The sequence below is a fragment of the Cynocephalus volans genome, chromosome 7, assembly GCF_027409185.1.
Source record: "Cynocephalus volans isolate mCynVol1 chromosome 7, mCynVol1.pri, whole genome shotgun sequence".
Classification (NCBI taxonomy): domain Eukaryota; kingdom Metazoa; phylum Chordata; class Mammalia; order Dermoptera; family Cynocephalidae; genus Cynocephalus; species Cynocephalus volans.
Window position 1 is genome coordinate 135,344,405 of NC_084466.1, and position 14,083 is coordinate 135,358,487.

Genomic DNA, 14,083 nt, shown 5'->3' on the forward strand with positions numbered 1-14,083 from the left:
AAGTAACTGAAGGAACTGGAACTCAAACCTTGGTCTTCTGATTTTAAAACACTCTTTCTTTATTACTGCAAGCTTTCATGTCATTCCTACCTTGACAACCAATTACCAGGAGAGGTTTCAGCCTCCCTAAGTGATCAGTTATTGTATCTCATATACCTGAAGTCTAAAGAGAATCCCTTGTTTTGTTTCTTAGGTAACACTGGATTGAAGTGATTCCTTCTACTTCAACCTCTCAGCTCCACCCTCTCCATCCTCATCTCCCTCTTGGGTACAAGACTCTCCTGTTATGTAGAAAAGAAAATGAACACAGATGTGACACCTTCATCAAGAAAGACATCACCGCCAAGCTGGGAACCAGGAAGATGGCCGAGACTGACCCTAAGACCGTCTGGGATCTCACCTCGGTGGTGGAGACACTCCTGCAACAGATGCGAGATAAATTTCAGACCATGTCTGACCAGATCATTGGAAGGATTGATATGAGTAGTCTCATTGATGATCTGGAGAAAAACATCACAGACCCCATGACACAGGCTGAGGTGGAAGAACTGGAACATGAAAACAAGATACCTGCCACACCAAAGAGTTGAAGGTTGCTAATAATTTACACTGAAATCTGGAACACCATTTTTCCAAGCCAAGAGAAGACCAAATGGCTTTTTGCAGCTACTTATTATATGTAGACAGGTTTTATATTATGAAGTGTGCATTCTTATCACCTACTTTATAGTTAGTTTATAGAGTGAGTTTCCTCCCAGTTTCTTTAACACCTTGGCCCTTGGTCAGTTATGCTATTAATTATTAAACACTAAAACTTTGGCGGTTCTTGCAAAAATAAAAAAAGAATGATGATATGAATGAGACAACAGAGGATATATTCGTAACAGAGGATATGAATGAGACACTATTTTGAGATAAGAATCTATTGTTTTTCTTCCTATATCACCAATTCTTTCCCCTGAACAGTCTTGCTTTTCTGTCGAACATGGAGAGAGAATGACTGCTTAAGCATGGGTAGACCTAGAGGTTCTGATTGCTGTTTGAGGGTGCTTGCTGACTGAAAGCCTAGAGATCTAGTCCTCTCCTCTAGATGCCATCTCTTCTCTGATGGCAGATATGACTATATCAATGAGGTTCATCCCCACGAACTTTAGCCATATTCTGGCCAGGAATTTCTGGTGGCATTATTGATATTGGAGTAGAGACTCCTCAACTGGGAACATCTCCAGATGGTAAATGTGCCTTTGGTCTGGGGGAGAAGATGCAGTCAAGAGGGTTGGTCTCCTGGTCAGATGAGGGGGCAAAGGCTGCATTATAGCAGGAAACTTATTGGTAACAACATCAAGGCAGGCTGGAAACAAGCACATAACCAAAACTTCATTGCTCCAGAAACTCAAGGTGGGAAGAACCCTCAAATTGTAGGCTTGTCTATCTTTTGGGTGTCTACTGTCAGCCACCACCAGAAATTACCTATGTGAATTCATCTAGTAGAGCAGTTCTCAGCAGAAGACAGTAATAAGAATTGGGTTCTACTTCAGACTCAGTTAGAAGCTCACTCTCTGACCTAGGGCAAGAGATAGCTTTTTACTGAGTCTAAGTGTGGTCCTCTGCAAAAAGAGGGAATTGGGCCAGCTTGTTCCTTCCTGCTCATACGTTTTCACTGTGAAGGTGAAATTTATTCCACTCAGAGGCCAGAGCTGCTTCTGCTGCTCTCTGCTGTGTATTTGTTGTGTCTACTATGGTTGTCCTCATTGTGTGTGTGCATGTGTGTAAAGTTATATGACCTGACGAGGGCAGGGAAATGATGCCAGGGCTTCAGGAAGCCAAGTATGTAGAAAGAGTTAGAAAATAAAGTCCATCTCTTTCTGGACTCCAAAACAACCTTGAATGGGAACTGAAATGCTGCTCAGAGGCAGTTTCCCCACCCAATCCCATACCATTTTCCCTAGCCTCCTAGTTTCTACCCTACATATGTTTTGAGTGGTCCTTACCAGCCTCTTTCTGTGTGGATATGAATAGGAGACAGGACAGAGAGAAGATACCATCTCTGGCCTCAAGGATCTCCCAAGTCTGGTAGGGAGAGAAGGCTAACACCAGAAACAACTGATCTATATCCAGAGCTATGGCAGAGGAGGGGAAGAGAGATAGAGGGCTCCAAGAGGTGAGAGGAGAGCTGCTGGAAAAGTGGCAGGTGACATTCTTCATTCTTTAGGACCTGGCCCAAAGGACCCTTGCTCTCTCAAGCCTTCTGTGCTTTTGCACACTCATAGATCTCACAGCTTTCTGGGATCAGACAGCATTTCTAGCTTTTGCATTACCTAGCATTACTCTTTGCTTGATTTTCTTCCTTTTGTATTCCTCATCTGGACTGTGGCAGAGCCCACAGCAATTTGTATCTTTTTGTCTGCCTTCTAGCAGTACTTTTCAAAATTTATTGCGGAAACCAATTACCAGGGGGACTTGTTAAAATGTGGATTTGGATTCAGTATGTCTTGTGTGAAGCCTGAGATTCTGCATTTCCAGCAATCTTCCAGTAGATGCTGATCCTCTCGGTCTGTGGACCTCTCTTTGGGTAGCAAGGTTCTGCAGTATTAGACAAAGACCAAATCTTCTGAGCTAACTTGTTGATATACTGAACTGGTTAATGGGCACATCACTTTCTTTCTCTGAGTCTCCTTTTTTTTAGTAAGTTAGATGAGGAAATTTTTTGGAGGCACGACAAATGCTAGGCTTCTGTATTACCATTTCCTTCTTCTGTTCTCTTGGTTAACACTGATAATCGAACATGATATTCTTTCCCTCTGAGCTTGGACATGTCCTGTTGAGAAGGATTTCTCAGTATAATGTCCTTGAGAACTTCTGGTCCAACAGAGTTGGCTTGGGGGATGAATCCTGTTTGGTACTCTGGATAAGATGTGTCTTAAGGTCTCTTCTAATGGAGTGATTTGGGGTGTGTGGAGGGCGAGCTGTGGCACATGCTACAGAGAGGTGCCCCAGAACCCGGTACCCACCGTGAGAGATAAAGGTATGACTGCCTCCGGAGCCCCTTATGCTGGAGAAACCCCTCAGTTTAGGCCTGGGAAATGAGAGAAGAGGCAGGAAGAAAGAGAACAGGTGCTGAAAGGGATCAACTAGGTCAGAGGTTCTCAATCATTTCTGCACTTTAGAATTACTAGACAGTTTTAACAAATAGTGACACCTAAAGCCACCTTTACATATTACATTTAATTGGTCTGGGGTATGACGTTGGACATCAACATTTAAAAATCTCCCAGGTGAATCCAATGTAAAATTAGGGCTGAGAACCGGTCATTTAAACCCATCTGGACACACGAATGGCAAGAGACTGAGCAGCTTGGTTCACCTTCAATCCAGGGCTGAGAGACAAGCAGAGTCCTGATCTCATTCTACCAATTAGCCACCCCAGGACTGGGATTAAATGAGCTCTTGAATGTAGCTCCTGTTGAAGGTGCTTTCTGACTAGAACTGATTCCATCTCTAGAGGCCAAGTCAAAAGTAAAGGGTTTGAGGAAGGACAACAACTCCCAGCCATTTTTTGCTCAAAATGGATCCATCCTAAAGAAAATGAGATAAGGTAACCCCTTCTCAGGCATGATCATTTCTTGGAGGGATGTTATTGTTACTGTTGGCTCTGTCAATCCAGATTGGCTTTTTGCATTGTCAAGATTTTGTGGAGAGGATCTCTCCTCCTTCCCGGTTAAGGGCTTGGAGCTGGAAGGCAGCCCTAGTCACATTTGTCCTTTCTTGATCCTCAGTCTTCAACATGGTCTTCTCTCATTTTCTTCCCTGATGCGCATGCCCTGTCCTCCTTGGCTCCCAGTCCTGCACGGCTCAGCTAATTCAAATGAAAGGAGCGAATCAAACTAATTCCCATTAGGTGGGGATAACAGGCACTGCTGCCCATACCCCCAGCCCTCTTGGACTTGAAAAGGGGCCGCTTGCTGTCCTAGCACAGCTTTAGGTTATAGAATTCCAGGCCGCAGATGAGGGGAATTGAAGCATCCTCCCAGTCACTGTTGGGGGAGATTGGTGGGGCTTTTTAGAGGGGCAGAGGGGGAAGGGATGGTGTTCCTATGCTCTTTTGTGTAGATGTCTCCTCAAACGGTGAGAAGACGGCGTTGTTCAGGAACAAGCCAGATACCTGGTGAAGAGCAGCCTATGTCTCTTCCCTCTCAGGGGGCAGGGGAGACAAAGGGGGTCTGCTTCAGGCAGCTTCAGGGTATTTCTAATTATAGTGCCCATTTGTAACCAAGACTTTGGTCTTCCAAGAAGGCTTGATTATGACATTCATAATTCATTGGCAGTCAGTCTATTACTGATTCAATGATTTCTCCAGCCAGGGAGAGAATCTCGATCCTTTAAAAACTGATTTTTCACATTAGAATAGCAAAAGCAATTAGTTTTATTTTTAGCTCAGTTAAGCAAGAGCTCTAATGAAGCTGAAAGGAGAGTTTTTTTCCTTCTTTCTTTCTTTCTCCCATTCTTGCCCCTGAGGTACTTTGGGAGAATTTGACCTGGAAATTTGCCCTCTGCTGCCACTGGGTCTTCTGGGATGCTCCGGCTGCATTAGGAAACCTCTGGAAGGAGGAATTTGTGAAGGCTGAGGGAGGTGTTGAGAACTTTGTCTTCAACCTTGTATTTCCTGAGTCCTGGGCTCCCACTTCCACTCTCGTCAGGAAGTTGGGAGTGGAAGTGCATGTAGAGTTAGCTTGGCAACCTTAGTTCCTAACCCCACATTATGTCTGCAGTTTCTGGATGGAAAGCTGAGAATGACATCACTTGGCATTCGAGGCCCTCCTTCTCACAATAGGGGCCAACTTATCACTCTCAGCCTATCCCCCAGATTCCCCTGCACAGACCCCTACTCTGTGAATGGACTCCCCAACAGCACCACACACATTTCTCACTCAGCTCCTTGCCTGCTTCTCTTGTCCTTCCCACCATCCTAGAGCTCTCTTTCCTTTGAATTTCTGGGGCCATCTTGTGCCTATACCTGTAAATTCCTTGTCAGTGCCAGGCACATGCTGCCTTGGACCACTAGTAAATGTAGTTAGGTTTATTAACCAATCAGATGCCTAGAGGGTCCAGGGAGGTGGTCTAAAAGAGGAAAGCTGATTGCAGTGGGGACAGTGGTGACACAGAGAGCTCAGGCCTGGTCTAAAGGATGCAGCCAACCTTCAACTACAAAAGATTGTTTTCATGTTAAGCTGTGGTCTGGCTTTGCCAGACATTCTGGTCTTTTTCAAGAGCAGTTGAAAATCCAGATTTTAAAATGTAAAGTCTCCTAATTTTTAAATGTTGGAATGAATTCAATTTTCTTTAAAAACCTGTGTTTTAAAATCCACCTCTGGGGACCACTATTTTGGTTCCTCAGCTGTAGGCTTTGAGAGAGGAACCTGTGGATCCCAGCTCAGAACTCCTGTTTTAAAGCATCACTAAGCTCCTGCTGCCTCTGGTATCCTGATCTGTCACGTAGAAGAGCCAGCCTTACACAGCTCAGAGCGGTCCAGGGGTTTCACAGTCACACAGTGACCTGAGGGCAGAGCCGGCATTAACTCACGGCCCAAAGTTCTTTCTGCCAGCAGCACGCAAATTGGATGTTGCTATAGCCTGAGGGTGTGGTGTCCATTTTTTGTAGCATCTTTACTGTTGTCCAGTTTTAATGAAAAATGAGGAAATCATCCTTTCTCCTAGAATGGGTTAGATAAGGGAAAAGAATACAACACTTTACTCCTGTTGGTTTCTGCATCATTTTTGTGGGAAAGATGCTACCAAAATGAGCATTGAAGAAGCAGCTCTTGAGTCCCTACTGTGTGCTGGCCACCTTGGAAGCCACAGGGCAGAGTGAGCCACCCCAAGTCCTAGTTCCTGTGCTCAGTAAGCTTAGAGCCACAGGCTCAAGACCATGAGCTCCTGGGAAAGGGACTTGGCTATACACATCACTGTGTGCCTTCCAGCCCTAGCACTCTGGCCAGCACATAATGGGGACTTAACAAATTGAATAAAACCATGGCAGCACAAGTGAGACACGAAATGAAGGAGATGAAGACCTTCCAACTAAAGTATTCAAACTGTTTCATCTTGATTTGAGAATTTTATTTCCTCATCTAAATCTGATCTTGGCATGTCGCGGCATCATTTTCTCTTGGTGAGAAACTGCCCGTTGTGACAGAGTGGGATCCTAAACTGAGATTGAATAACATCCCATTATTCAAGGTGATATTGCCTGGCAAACCTGACATGGAGCTGGGGGAGTGAGCACATGAGCAATAATGACAGAAAACAGGTTAAAGCCTATAGTAGATGCATTCCTTCTGATCCTCTCCTTTTCCCTTATCTTAGTTTATTCTGACTCCAACCCCTAAGAAATTCCCAGGAAAAATGGAGCATTACTGTGTGCCTCCCCATCCCTGGGACCTGAAAGATTGCCTGCCATTCTTGGGGAGAGGATATAAAAATTGGACCTTGGTGGAAGCCAGTGCGGGGTGTAGGATGAGCTTCTGACAGAGGATATGAATCTTGGCTGCAGGGACTGGGGAAGGATGGTGAGTCTGACAAGCCTACATCAACTATGCCTCTGTTCTGGGGGAGCCATCACTCACCCCTCTGAACTCAGGCTGCACATGCTGATGAGGACCCAGCCCTGCCCAGAGGCTTGGGCTCAGCCTCTCAGCAGATGAGACAGAGTGGCCCTCAGAGGAATCAGGAAGGAGACAACATTTAGCTCTGCCCCCTCCCTACTTTCTAGTTCCCATTTTCTTCCATTATTTCTTTCTTTTTGGCAGCTGGCCAATAAAGGAATCGAAACTTAGACCTTGGTGTTATCAGCACCGTGCTCTAACCGAAAGAACGAGCTGGCCAGCCCTCGAGTCCTCATTTGCAGTGGCTTTTCTCTATCGTCCTCTGCTTCACGTTCCTGGTCCTCTGTCCTTGCTGGGGCATCAACTCCTTTCTCAAGTGACTAACTGAATGCCATGAAGAACTGCACATGTTCTTTATTCTTCTTGCTGGCTTTTATGTTTACAAGGGGACCCCAGGCATAAGAAAAAAAGTCTAACCTGAGGAATAAATGGCTGATTGTGACATTTCAGGCACCTACTAGGAAGTGGTTTGGAAGTGGTCTTGAGAGCGCATTTGAAAGTGGAGTTTCTTTTTTTTTGTCCATGGGTGGTCCTGACCGTCAACTGAGGGGAACCAAATACAGACGGTGATGATGACAGTGATGATGATGCAGACTAACATCTACTCACCGTGCGCTAGGCACGGTGTTAAGAGATTTACGTATACGAGCTCACTTCTTCCTCCCGTCAGCTCAGTGGTGGGCTCTATTATTATTCAGAAATGAAGAAATTGAGCCTCAGAGAAGCTAAAAATCTCACGTATAGAGTTAAGAAATAAGCATTGCAGGGACCTGCTCTAGGATCCTGCCTTTTTGTAATAAAAAATGAGGTTTAGGCTGCCACTTCCTTTGGGAGACTTTCTCAAATCCCACCCAATCCAATGATACAGATTTAAGAGCAATGACTTCAGACCTGGGTTTGAATCCTGTCTTAGCCACTTAGAAGCTATGTGATCTAAGGCAAATTATTTAACTTCTCTGAGACTGCTTCCCACTTTATAAAACAAGATCAACCTCATGGGGCAGCTATGAGGATTAACAGGGTGAACGCAGGCAGAGACCTCGCACAGTCCCCGGAGGATGGTAAACACATGGTGTTGTCACTTACTCTGTTACAGGGCACATCACAGGCAGCCCATACCTTTCCCCCCAATGTTTTATGCAGGTGTTTATCTTTCCTATAAGACTGTGAGTATTAGAGGGTGTTGAGGATGGGATGTCCCCAAAGCTAATTGAAGCTTAATCTCCACTGTGACATTGTTAAAATGGTGGGAAATCCTATTATGGTTATTGAAAGTTAGGGCCTTGAATTGGTGCTCAGATTGTGAAGACAATGCTCTAGTGAGTGGATCAATCTATTGCTGGTTTAGTGGTGGTCATGAGCATGGTTCTGATGGCTTTAAAAGGAGAGCTGGTGAGAAGCTTGCTCTCTCTCTGGCTCCACCATCTGCCATGTGGGATCCTCACCAGCTGTGTTCCCTGGGCTTTGTACTTCCCAGGCTTGAAAACTGCAGGTGATAAATATTGTTTCTTTACAAATTACTCAGTTTCAGGTATTTTTGTTATATGCAACAGAAACAAACTAATTGAGAAAATTAGTAGCAGAAATGGTGTGTTGTTTATAGCAAATACTTGAAAATGTGGAAGGAGCTTTGGAAATGGGTATTGGGCAAAGGCTGGAAGGATTTGAAGGAGTAGTCTAGGAAAAGCCTAGATGCTGGTGAAAGCTTAGAAGACGAAAAGACCAGGGAAAGTTTGGAGCATCTTAGAGACTGGTTAAGTAGTGGTGACCCAAATACCGATAGAAATATGGACAGTAAAGGCCATTCTGAGGTCTTAGATGTAAAATAGAAGGAGCTTATTGTAAACTGGGGCAAAGAACACCCTTGCTATGAACTGGTGAGGAACTTGGCTACATTCTGTTCATGCCCAAAAGTTTTATGGAATGTGGAACTTAAAGGTGCTGAACTGGGGTATTTGGCAGAAGAAATTTCTAAGTAGCAAAGCACTTAGGAAGTCACATGGCTATTTGCAACTCTATGCTGAATTGTGGCAGAAAAGGCATGCCCAAAAGCCAAAATTTATAAATTAGCAAGGAATCAGAGAATGAAGAATTGAAAAACTCTCAGCCTGGCCATGTAAGGAGTGAAAAGGTATCTTCAAGAGAGAAAGAGACCATTTGCTAAGGAGATTAGTACAGAAGAAAGGGATTATCAAGAGAAGGGAAAAAAGACCTTGAAAGCATTTCAGGGATCTTCGAGGCTGCCTCTTCCATCACAGGTCTACAGGTCTAGGGAGGCAGAGTGGTCTCAGCAAATAAGCCCAAGTTGCCCTCCATGGGCTCTTTGTTCTTGGCCACCTGGGGATGCTGCTCCTTGCACCAGCACTTCGGTTGTGTTTCCTGTTCCAGCCATGGCTAAATTGGCTCCAGGTGCTGTTGGGCCCATGGCTTTGGGAAATAGAAGCCAGAAGCCTCAGAGGCATCCACATGGTGTTAAGTCTGCAGGTTCACAGAATGCCAGAACTGTGAAGGCTTGGGAACCTTCACTCCAATTCCAAAGGATGTATGGAGAAGCCTGGGGACCTAGGAAGAGATCAGCCTCAGGGGTGGAGTCACTGCAGACAGCCATTGCTGGAGTGATGCCGAGTGGAAACGTTTTACAAATTACCCAGTTTCAGGTATTAATGTTATAAGCAACAGAAATAGACAAATACAAGGGGCAATGCCATGTCTTACTCATCTTTGAAAGTACTTCTCTTGGAATATTAAACACAGTCGATTAAATTAGATGACTAGAATTGGAATAATAATAACATTTATTGATTGCATACCACATGCTACGCACAGTTCTAAGTCCTTCCAACAACCCTCTTGTGTAGATACTATTATTACATTTGTTTTGCAGTTGAGAGAACTGTGGCACAGATAGATCAAGTAAATTTCTTGGGATCCGACTATTGGCAAGTCCTAGATTCGGGAGTGGCCCCAGGTGGTCTGGATCCTAAGCCTGCGCTCTTAATCTCTATCCCTAAAACCATCCCCTAAGTATTCTCTTTGCCCGTTCTCATTGCTTTTTAAATGTTTCAAACCAGAAGGAATGTGAGGCTCCCAGAGTGTGAGCCACTTGCTCCATGTCACACAGCTAATTTAGAAGTGAAGCTAGAACTACAGCTGAGCTCCCTGGACTACCAGCCCAGCACTCCTCATATGAGGTATGCCCTGTCATATGGTGTGATGATTAACTGGGAGAGAAGCTGTAGGAGGTTGACATTTTCCCAGCCTCATCTGTGTTTCCTGCCCACACACCAGGCCCTGAATGTCAAAGTCCCCCACGCTGCTATGGTGAAGGGGAGGAGGAAAGCCTACTAACTATTATTAAGCAATTAAAAATATGGGCTGAGCAGATGTGGGACAGGCTCACTTCCCTGACATGTTGGGCAATGAGGTGGCTGGTTCTTGGTTGCATCTCACTCATGCTGAGAGGCATTTAAGGGGCTGAGTGAAAAACAACTCCTCTTAGCATTCAGGGAAGGTGGTTATCAGTGCTGTCAACCCATCACCTTTCCAGCTCAGCAGCCCAAACAGTCTGATGGACAGTGCTCAGTGGCCTCTGAAGCATCATGGTAATATCCACAAAAGTGGGGTGAGGTCATGGATCTGTTCCCAGAGCAGATGTTTTCCTCATTCTGCTCCCCTACAGGAATCTGGAAACTCAAAGGTCAAGTTCATGTCAGGTTAGGTCCAAATCATTCCTATTTTTAATCTCCACCTATGCAAATAAGCCCAAGACTTTATCTATTACAGGAGAAAATAGAGAATGAGGTTGGCTGGTAAAAAAGCCTTTTTTGGTGTCAGACCTAAAGCCCCTGCTGGAATCTGGTCTCAGGCATTTAAAAACAGAACCAGGGATGGCTGGTTAGCTCAGTTGGTTGGAGAGTGGTCTTATAACACCATGGTCAAGGGTTTGGATCCTCACACCGGCCAGCTGCCGAAAAAAAAAAAAAAAGATTATTGAAAACAGAACCAGAGGATGGGCTCCATGATTCTTTCCAAACACCTTCATATCTGATGAATAACCAAGAGTCTTTGTTCATTCTTCTAAAATATCTCTCATGTTGATCCTAACCTTTGCTGCGTTTCTGTGGGTGTGTTCTGATCCCATGGGTCAAGATCAAAACTAGACCTCTTCATGGGTCACGGGCTGGGTCTAGGCTCATCAGAGAGGGTTCATCTGTTCTGTGTTGTAGAAGACAAGACTGGAAATGAATCACTCACCTCTACTCCACAGTTCCTGACACATAAAATCAATACACATTTACTGAATGAATGAGGTGTGGGAGACAGGAGTTTGTTGGAAGTCCCTTGTTTTTTGCATGAGCAAGAAATGTTGCTTCTCTCTGGCCATGGAGATAGTCCTGAGCTTGAAATTGGTGATACGGATTCTGATCTCAGCTCTCTCATGTCACACAGAAGCCTCCCCAGTGTCTTTCTTTGAAATGGGATAACCTTCCCTGCCTCTCCCAAAGGACGGCCCAAGTACCCGATGAGATTTTGTGCAGGGGCTGAGAGATTCTCAAGGGGTGATACACATAGAGGGCCTTATTATCTCTGAACTCCACTGTGAATCAACGAGGTGAGAAAGTGGGAGGTCCGGGAAAGCCAGAGCCTTGTCAGTCAATCAACTCCCCACTCCCCTTACTTAGCTGCATCTTTGTGGGAAACCAGAAAAGAGAGAAGAGAAAAGGAAATGTTAAGATTTCTATCCCCAACTTTTTCTAGAGGGAAGTGGCATTTCCAAGGGGCCCAAAAGAGGAGATCTTGCAGAATTTCATTCAACAGATATTTTCCACTACGTACTATGTGCCAGGCAGTATTCTGGGGCTGGGCATCTGTCAGTGAAGAGAACAGACTAAAATCTCTGCCCATGGAAGCAAGATGCTAGGGAGGGAGGCAGACGGTAAGCAAAATAAGAAAATAAATAAAATAAATAAGTAATTATTTGAAGGTGATGAAATTCCATCTTTGAACTGATAAAAGCTGAAACACTTTAGGATAAAATCAATGCTGGGAGGCAGATGGTTTCTGCTGATGAATGAGGATGGTTACAAAATAACACATAGCATATACTAGGGGTGGGAGAAAGGGTGGTGCCAAATGTCTCACCCACTTAAGCATTCTCATTTTAAGTTTCAAATTAAACTCCTACTTTGTGTAATTAGACAATGCATGTAGCAGTTGAAATGTTATTCCTTTGACCTGGAAAAATGCCTCTTAATCATTCCCTCTTGGTCCCCAGTATCTCAGGGGAGGAGATGAAGGAATAAAGCTCATGGGAGTAATTCATCCTCAGAATACTAATTCTGGGATAATAACCAAGAGGTGGATTACACACGTCTTTCAGGGAATATTTGAATAAGTGTGAAGAAAACAGTGGAAAGAAACACACCAGACTGTTACTCTAGTGTTTGTGAGAGTGCAGAGGTGCAGTGTTGGGGGGGGGGGAGTGGACAGGTGGTGGAAATTCTTTGTGCACCTGTCTACTGTTGGTTTGTAGCAACTAGTGAGTATTGCATTTGGAGCTGGAAAAAGAAAACCTAAGGAAAAATTTAAACAAACCAGTAAAATGGATGAATGAAAGATGAGGAGGATTTTCTAAAACTTCTAAATCTCCAAAATTTATATAGAGCTTTTCTTTAGATTATTCATTCATATTCATTCATTCATATACTATTCATGGTCTGTCTGTATGTTCTAGCCTGTGCTAACGATCATGGGAATGAGGACACATACAGATGAATAAGGCTTGATTTCTACTTTCAGGTAACTTTAATAAACTTTTCTAAAAAATTGGTTTATCTGGTTTATTCTTTCGTTTTAACTGAAATGAAATTTGCACATCATAAAATTAACCGTGTTAAAGTTAACAATTGAGTGGTATTTAGTCTATTCACAATGTTGTTCAACCACCACTTCCATCTAGTTCTAAAACATTCTCATCACCCCCAAAAGAAAGCAGTTACTCCCCATCCCTCCCCTCCCCCAGCCTCTGGTAGCCACCAATCTGCTTTCTGTTTCTGTGGATTTACCTGTTCTGGATATTTCATATAAATGGAATCATACAATATGTGACATTTTCTGTCTGGTTTCTTTCACTTAGTGTAATGTTTTTGAGGTTCATCTGTGTTGTAGTATGTTTTTCAGTACTTCATTCCTTTTTATGACTCAATGATAGTCCAAAATTTGTTTACCCATTCATCCACCGAAAGACATTTGGGGTTCTACCTTTGGGTATTGATGGAGTTTGGATGTGTTGTCCCCTCCAAAACTCAAGTGGAAATTTGATCTCCAATGTGGCAATGCTGGAAACTGATTGAGTCATGGCGTCGGATCCCTAATGAATGAATGGATTAATGCTCTCCCTGGGAGAGGAGAGTGAGTGAGTTCTCGCTCTATTAGTTCCAGCGAGACCTGATTGTTTAAAGGACCCTGGCACCTCCTCTCTCTCTCTCTCTCTCTCTCTCTTGCTTCCTGTCACCATGTGATCTGCTTGTACCCGCAGGCTCCCTGCTGCTTTCTGCCATGAGTTGAAGCAGCCTGAGGCCCATGCCAGATGCAGCTGTCCCAGAATCATAAGCCAAATAAACCTCTCTTCTTTATAAATTACCCAGTCTCAGGTATTCTGTTATAGCAACACAAAACGGACTAATACAGGTATTGTAAAATAGTTCTTCTATGAACATGCATGTGACTATATTTGTTCGAGTACCTGTTTTGAATTATTTTGGATATATACCTGGGAGTAGAATTGCTGGGTCATATGTTGACTCTATATTTCACTTTTTGAGGAGCCTCTGAACTATTTTCCACGGCAGCTGAACATTTTACATTTCATAGCTATGTATGAGGGTTCCAACATCTCCACATTTTCACCAATACTTTTAATTTTCTGTTTTATTTTTTATTATAGCCATCCTAGTGTATATGAAGAGATATCTCCTTGTGGTTTTTATTTGAATTTCCCTAATGGTGTTGAACATCTTTTCATGTGCTTTTTGGCCACTTGCATATGTTTTTTAGAGAAATGTTTATTCAAGTCATCTGTTTAAAAACTTTGGTTGTTTGTCTTTCTGTTGCTGTGCTTTGAGAGTTCTTTGTAAATTCTGGTTATTAGACCCCCACCAGATGTACGATTTGCAAATATTTTCTGTAATTCTGCAGGTTGTCCTTTCACTTTCTTCATAATTTTCTTTGAGGTACAAAAGTTTTTAATTTTGATGACATTTGATATATCTATTTTTTCTTTTGTTCATCCTGCTTTTGGTGTCATATTTAATAATTTATTACTAAATCCAAAGTCATGAAAATTTAGCCCTAAATTTTCTTCCAAGAGATTTATGGTTTTAGCTCATATTTAGGTTGTTAATTTTGAGTTAGTTTTGCAT

At 43.4% G+C, this 14,083-nt stretch overlaps 1 protein-coding gene across 1 annotated transcript; it reads left to right on the plus strand.

Moving 5' to 3' along the window:
- The first annotated feature begins 362 nt into the window (after positions 1-362).
- On the plus strand, positions 363-656 carry LOC134381579 (heat shock factor-binding protein 1-like). The gene has a single exon (XM_063101511.1). It carries the CDS (start codon positions 363-365, stop codon positions 588-590), a length of 228 nt encoding a protein of 75 aa, XP_062957581.1. The 3' UTR covers positions 591-656.
- The last annotated feature ends 13,427 nt before the right edge of the window (positions 657-14,083 follow it).

Coding starts and splice junctions, on each gene's coding strand:
- LOC134381579 (XM_063101511.1), top strand. CDS start 363: ATGGCCGAGACTGACCCTAAGACCGTCTGGGATCTCACCTCGGTGGTG.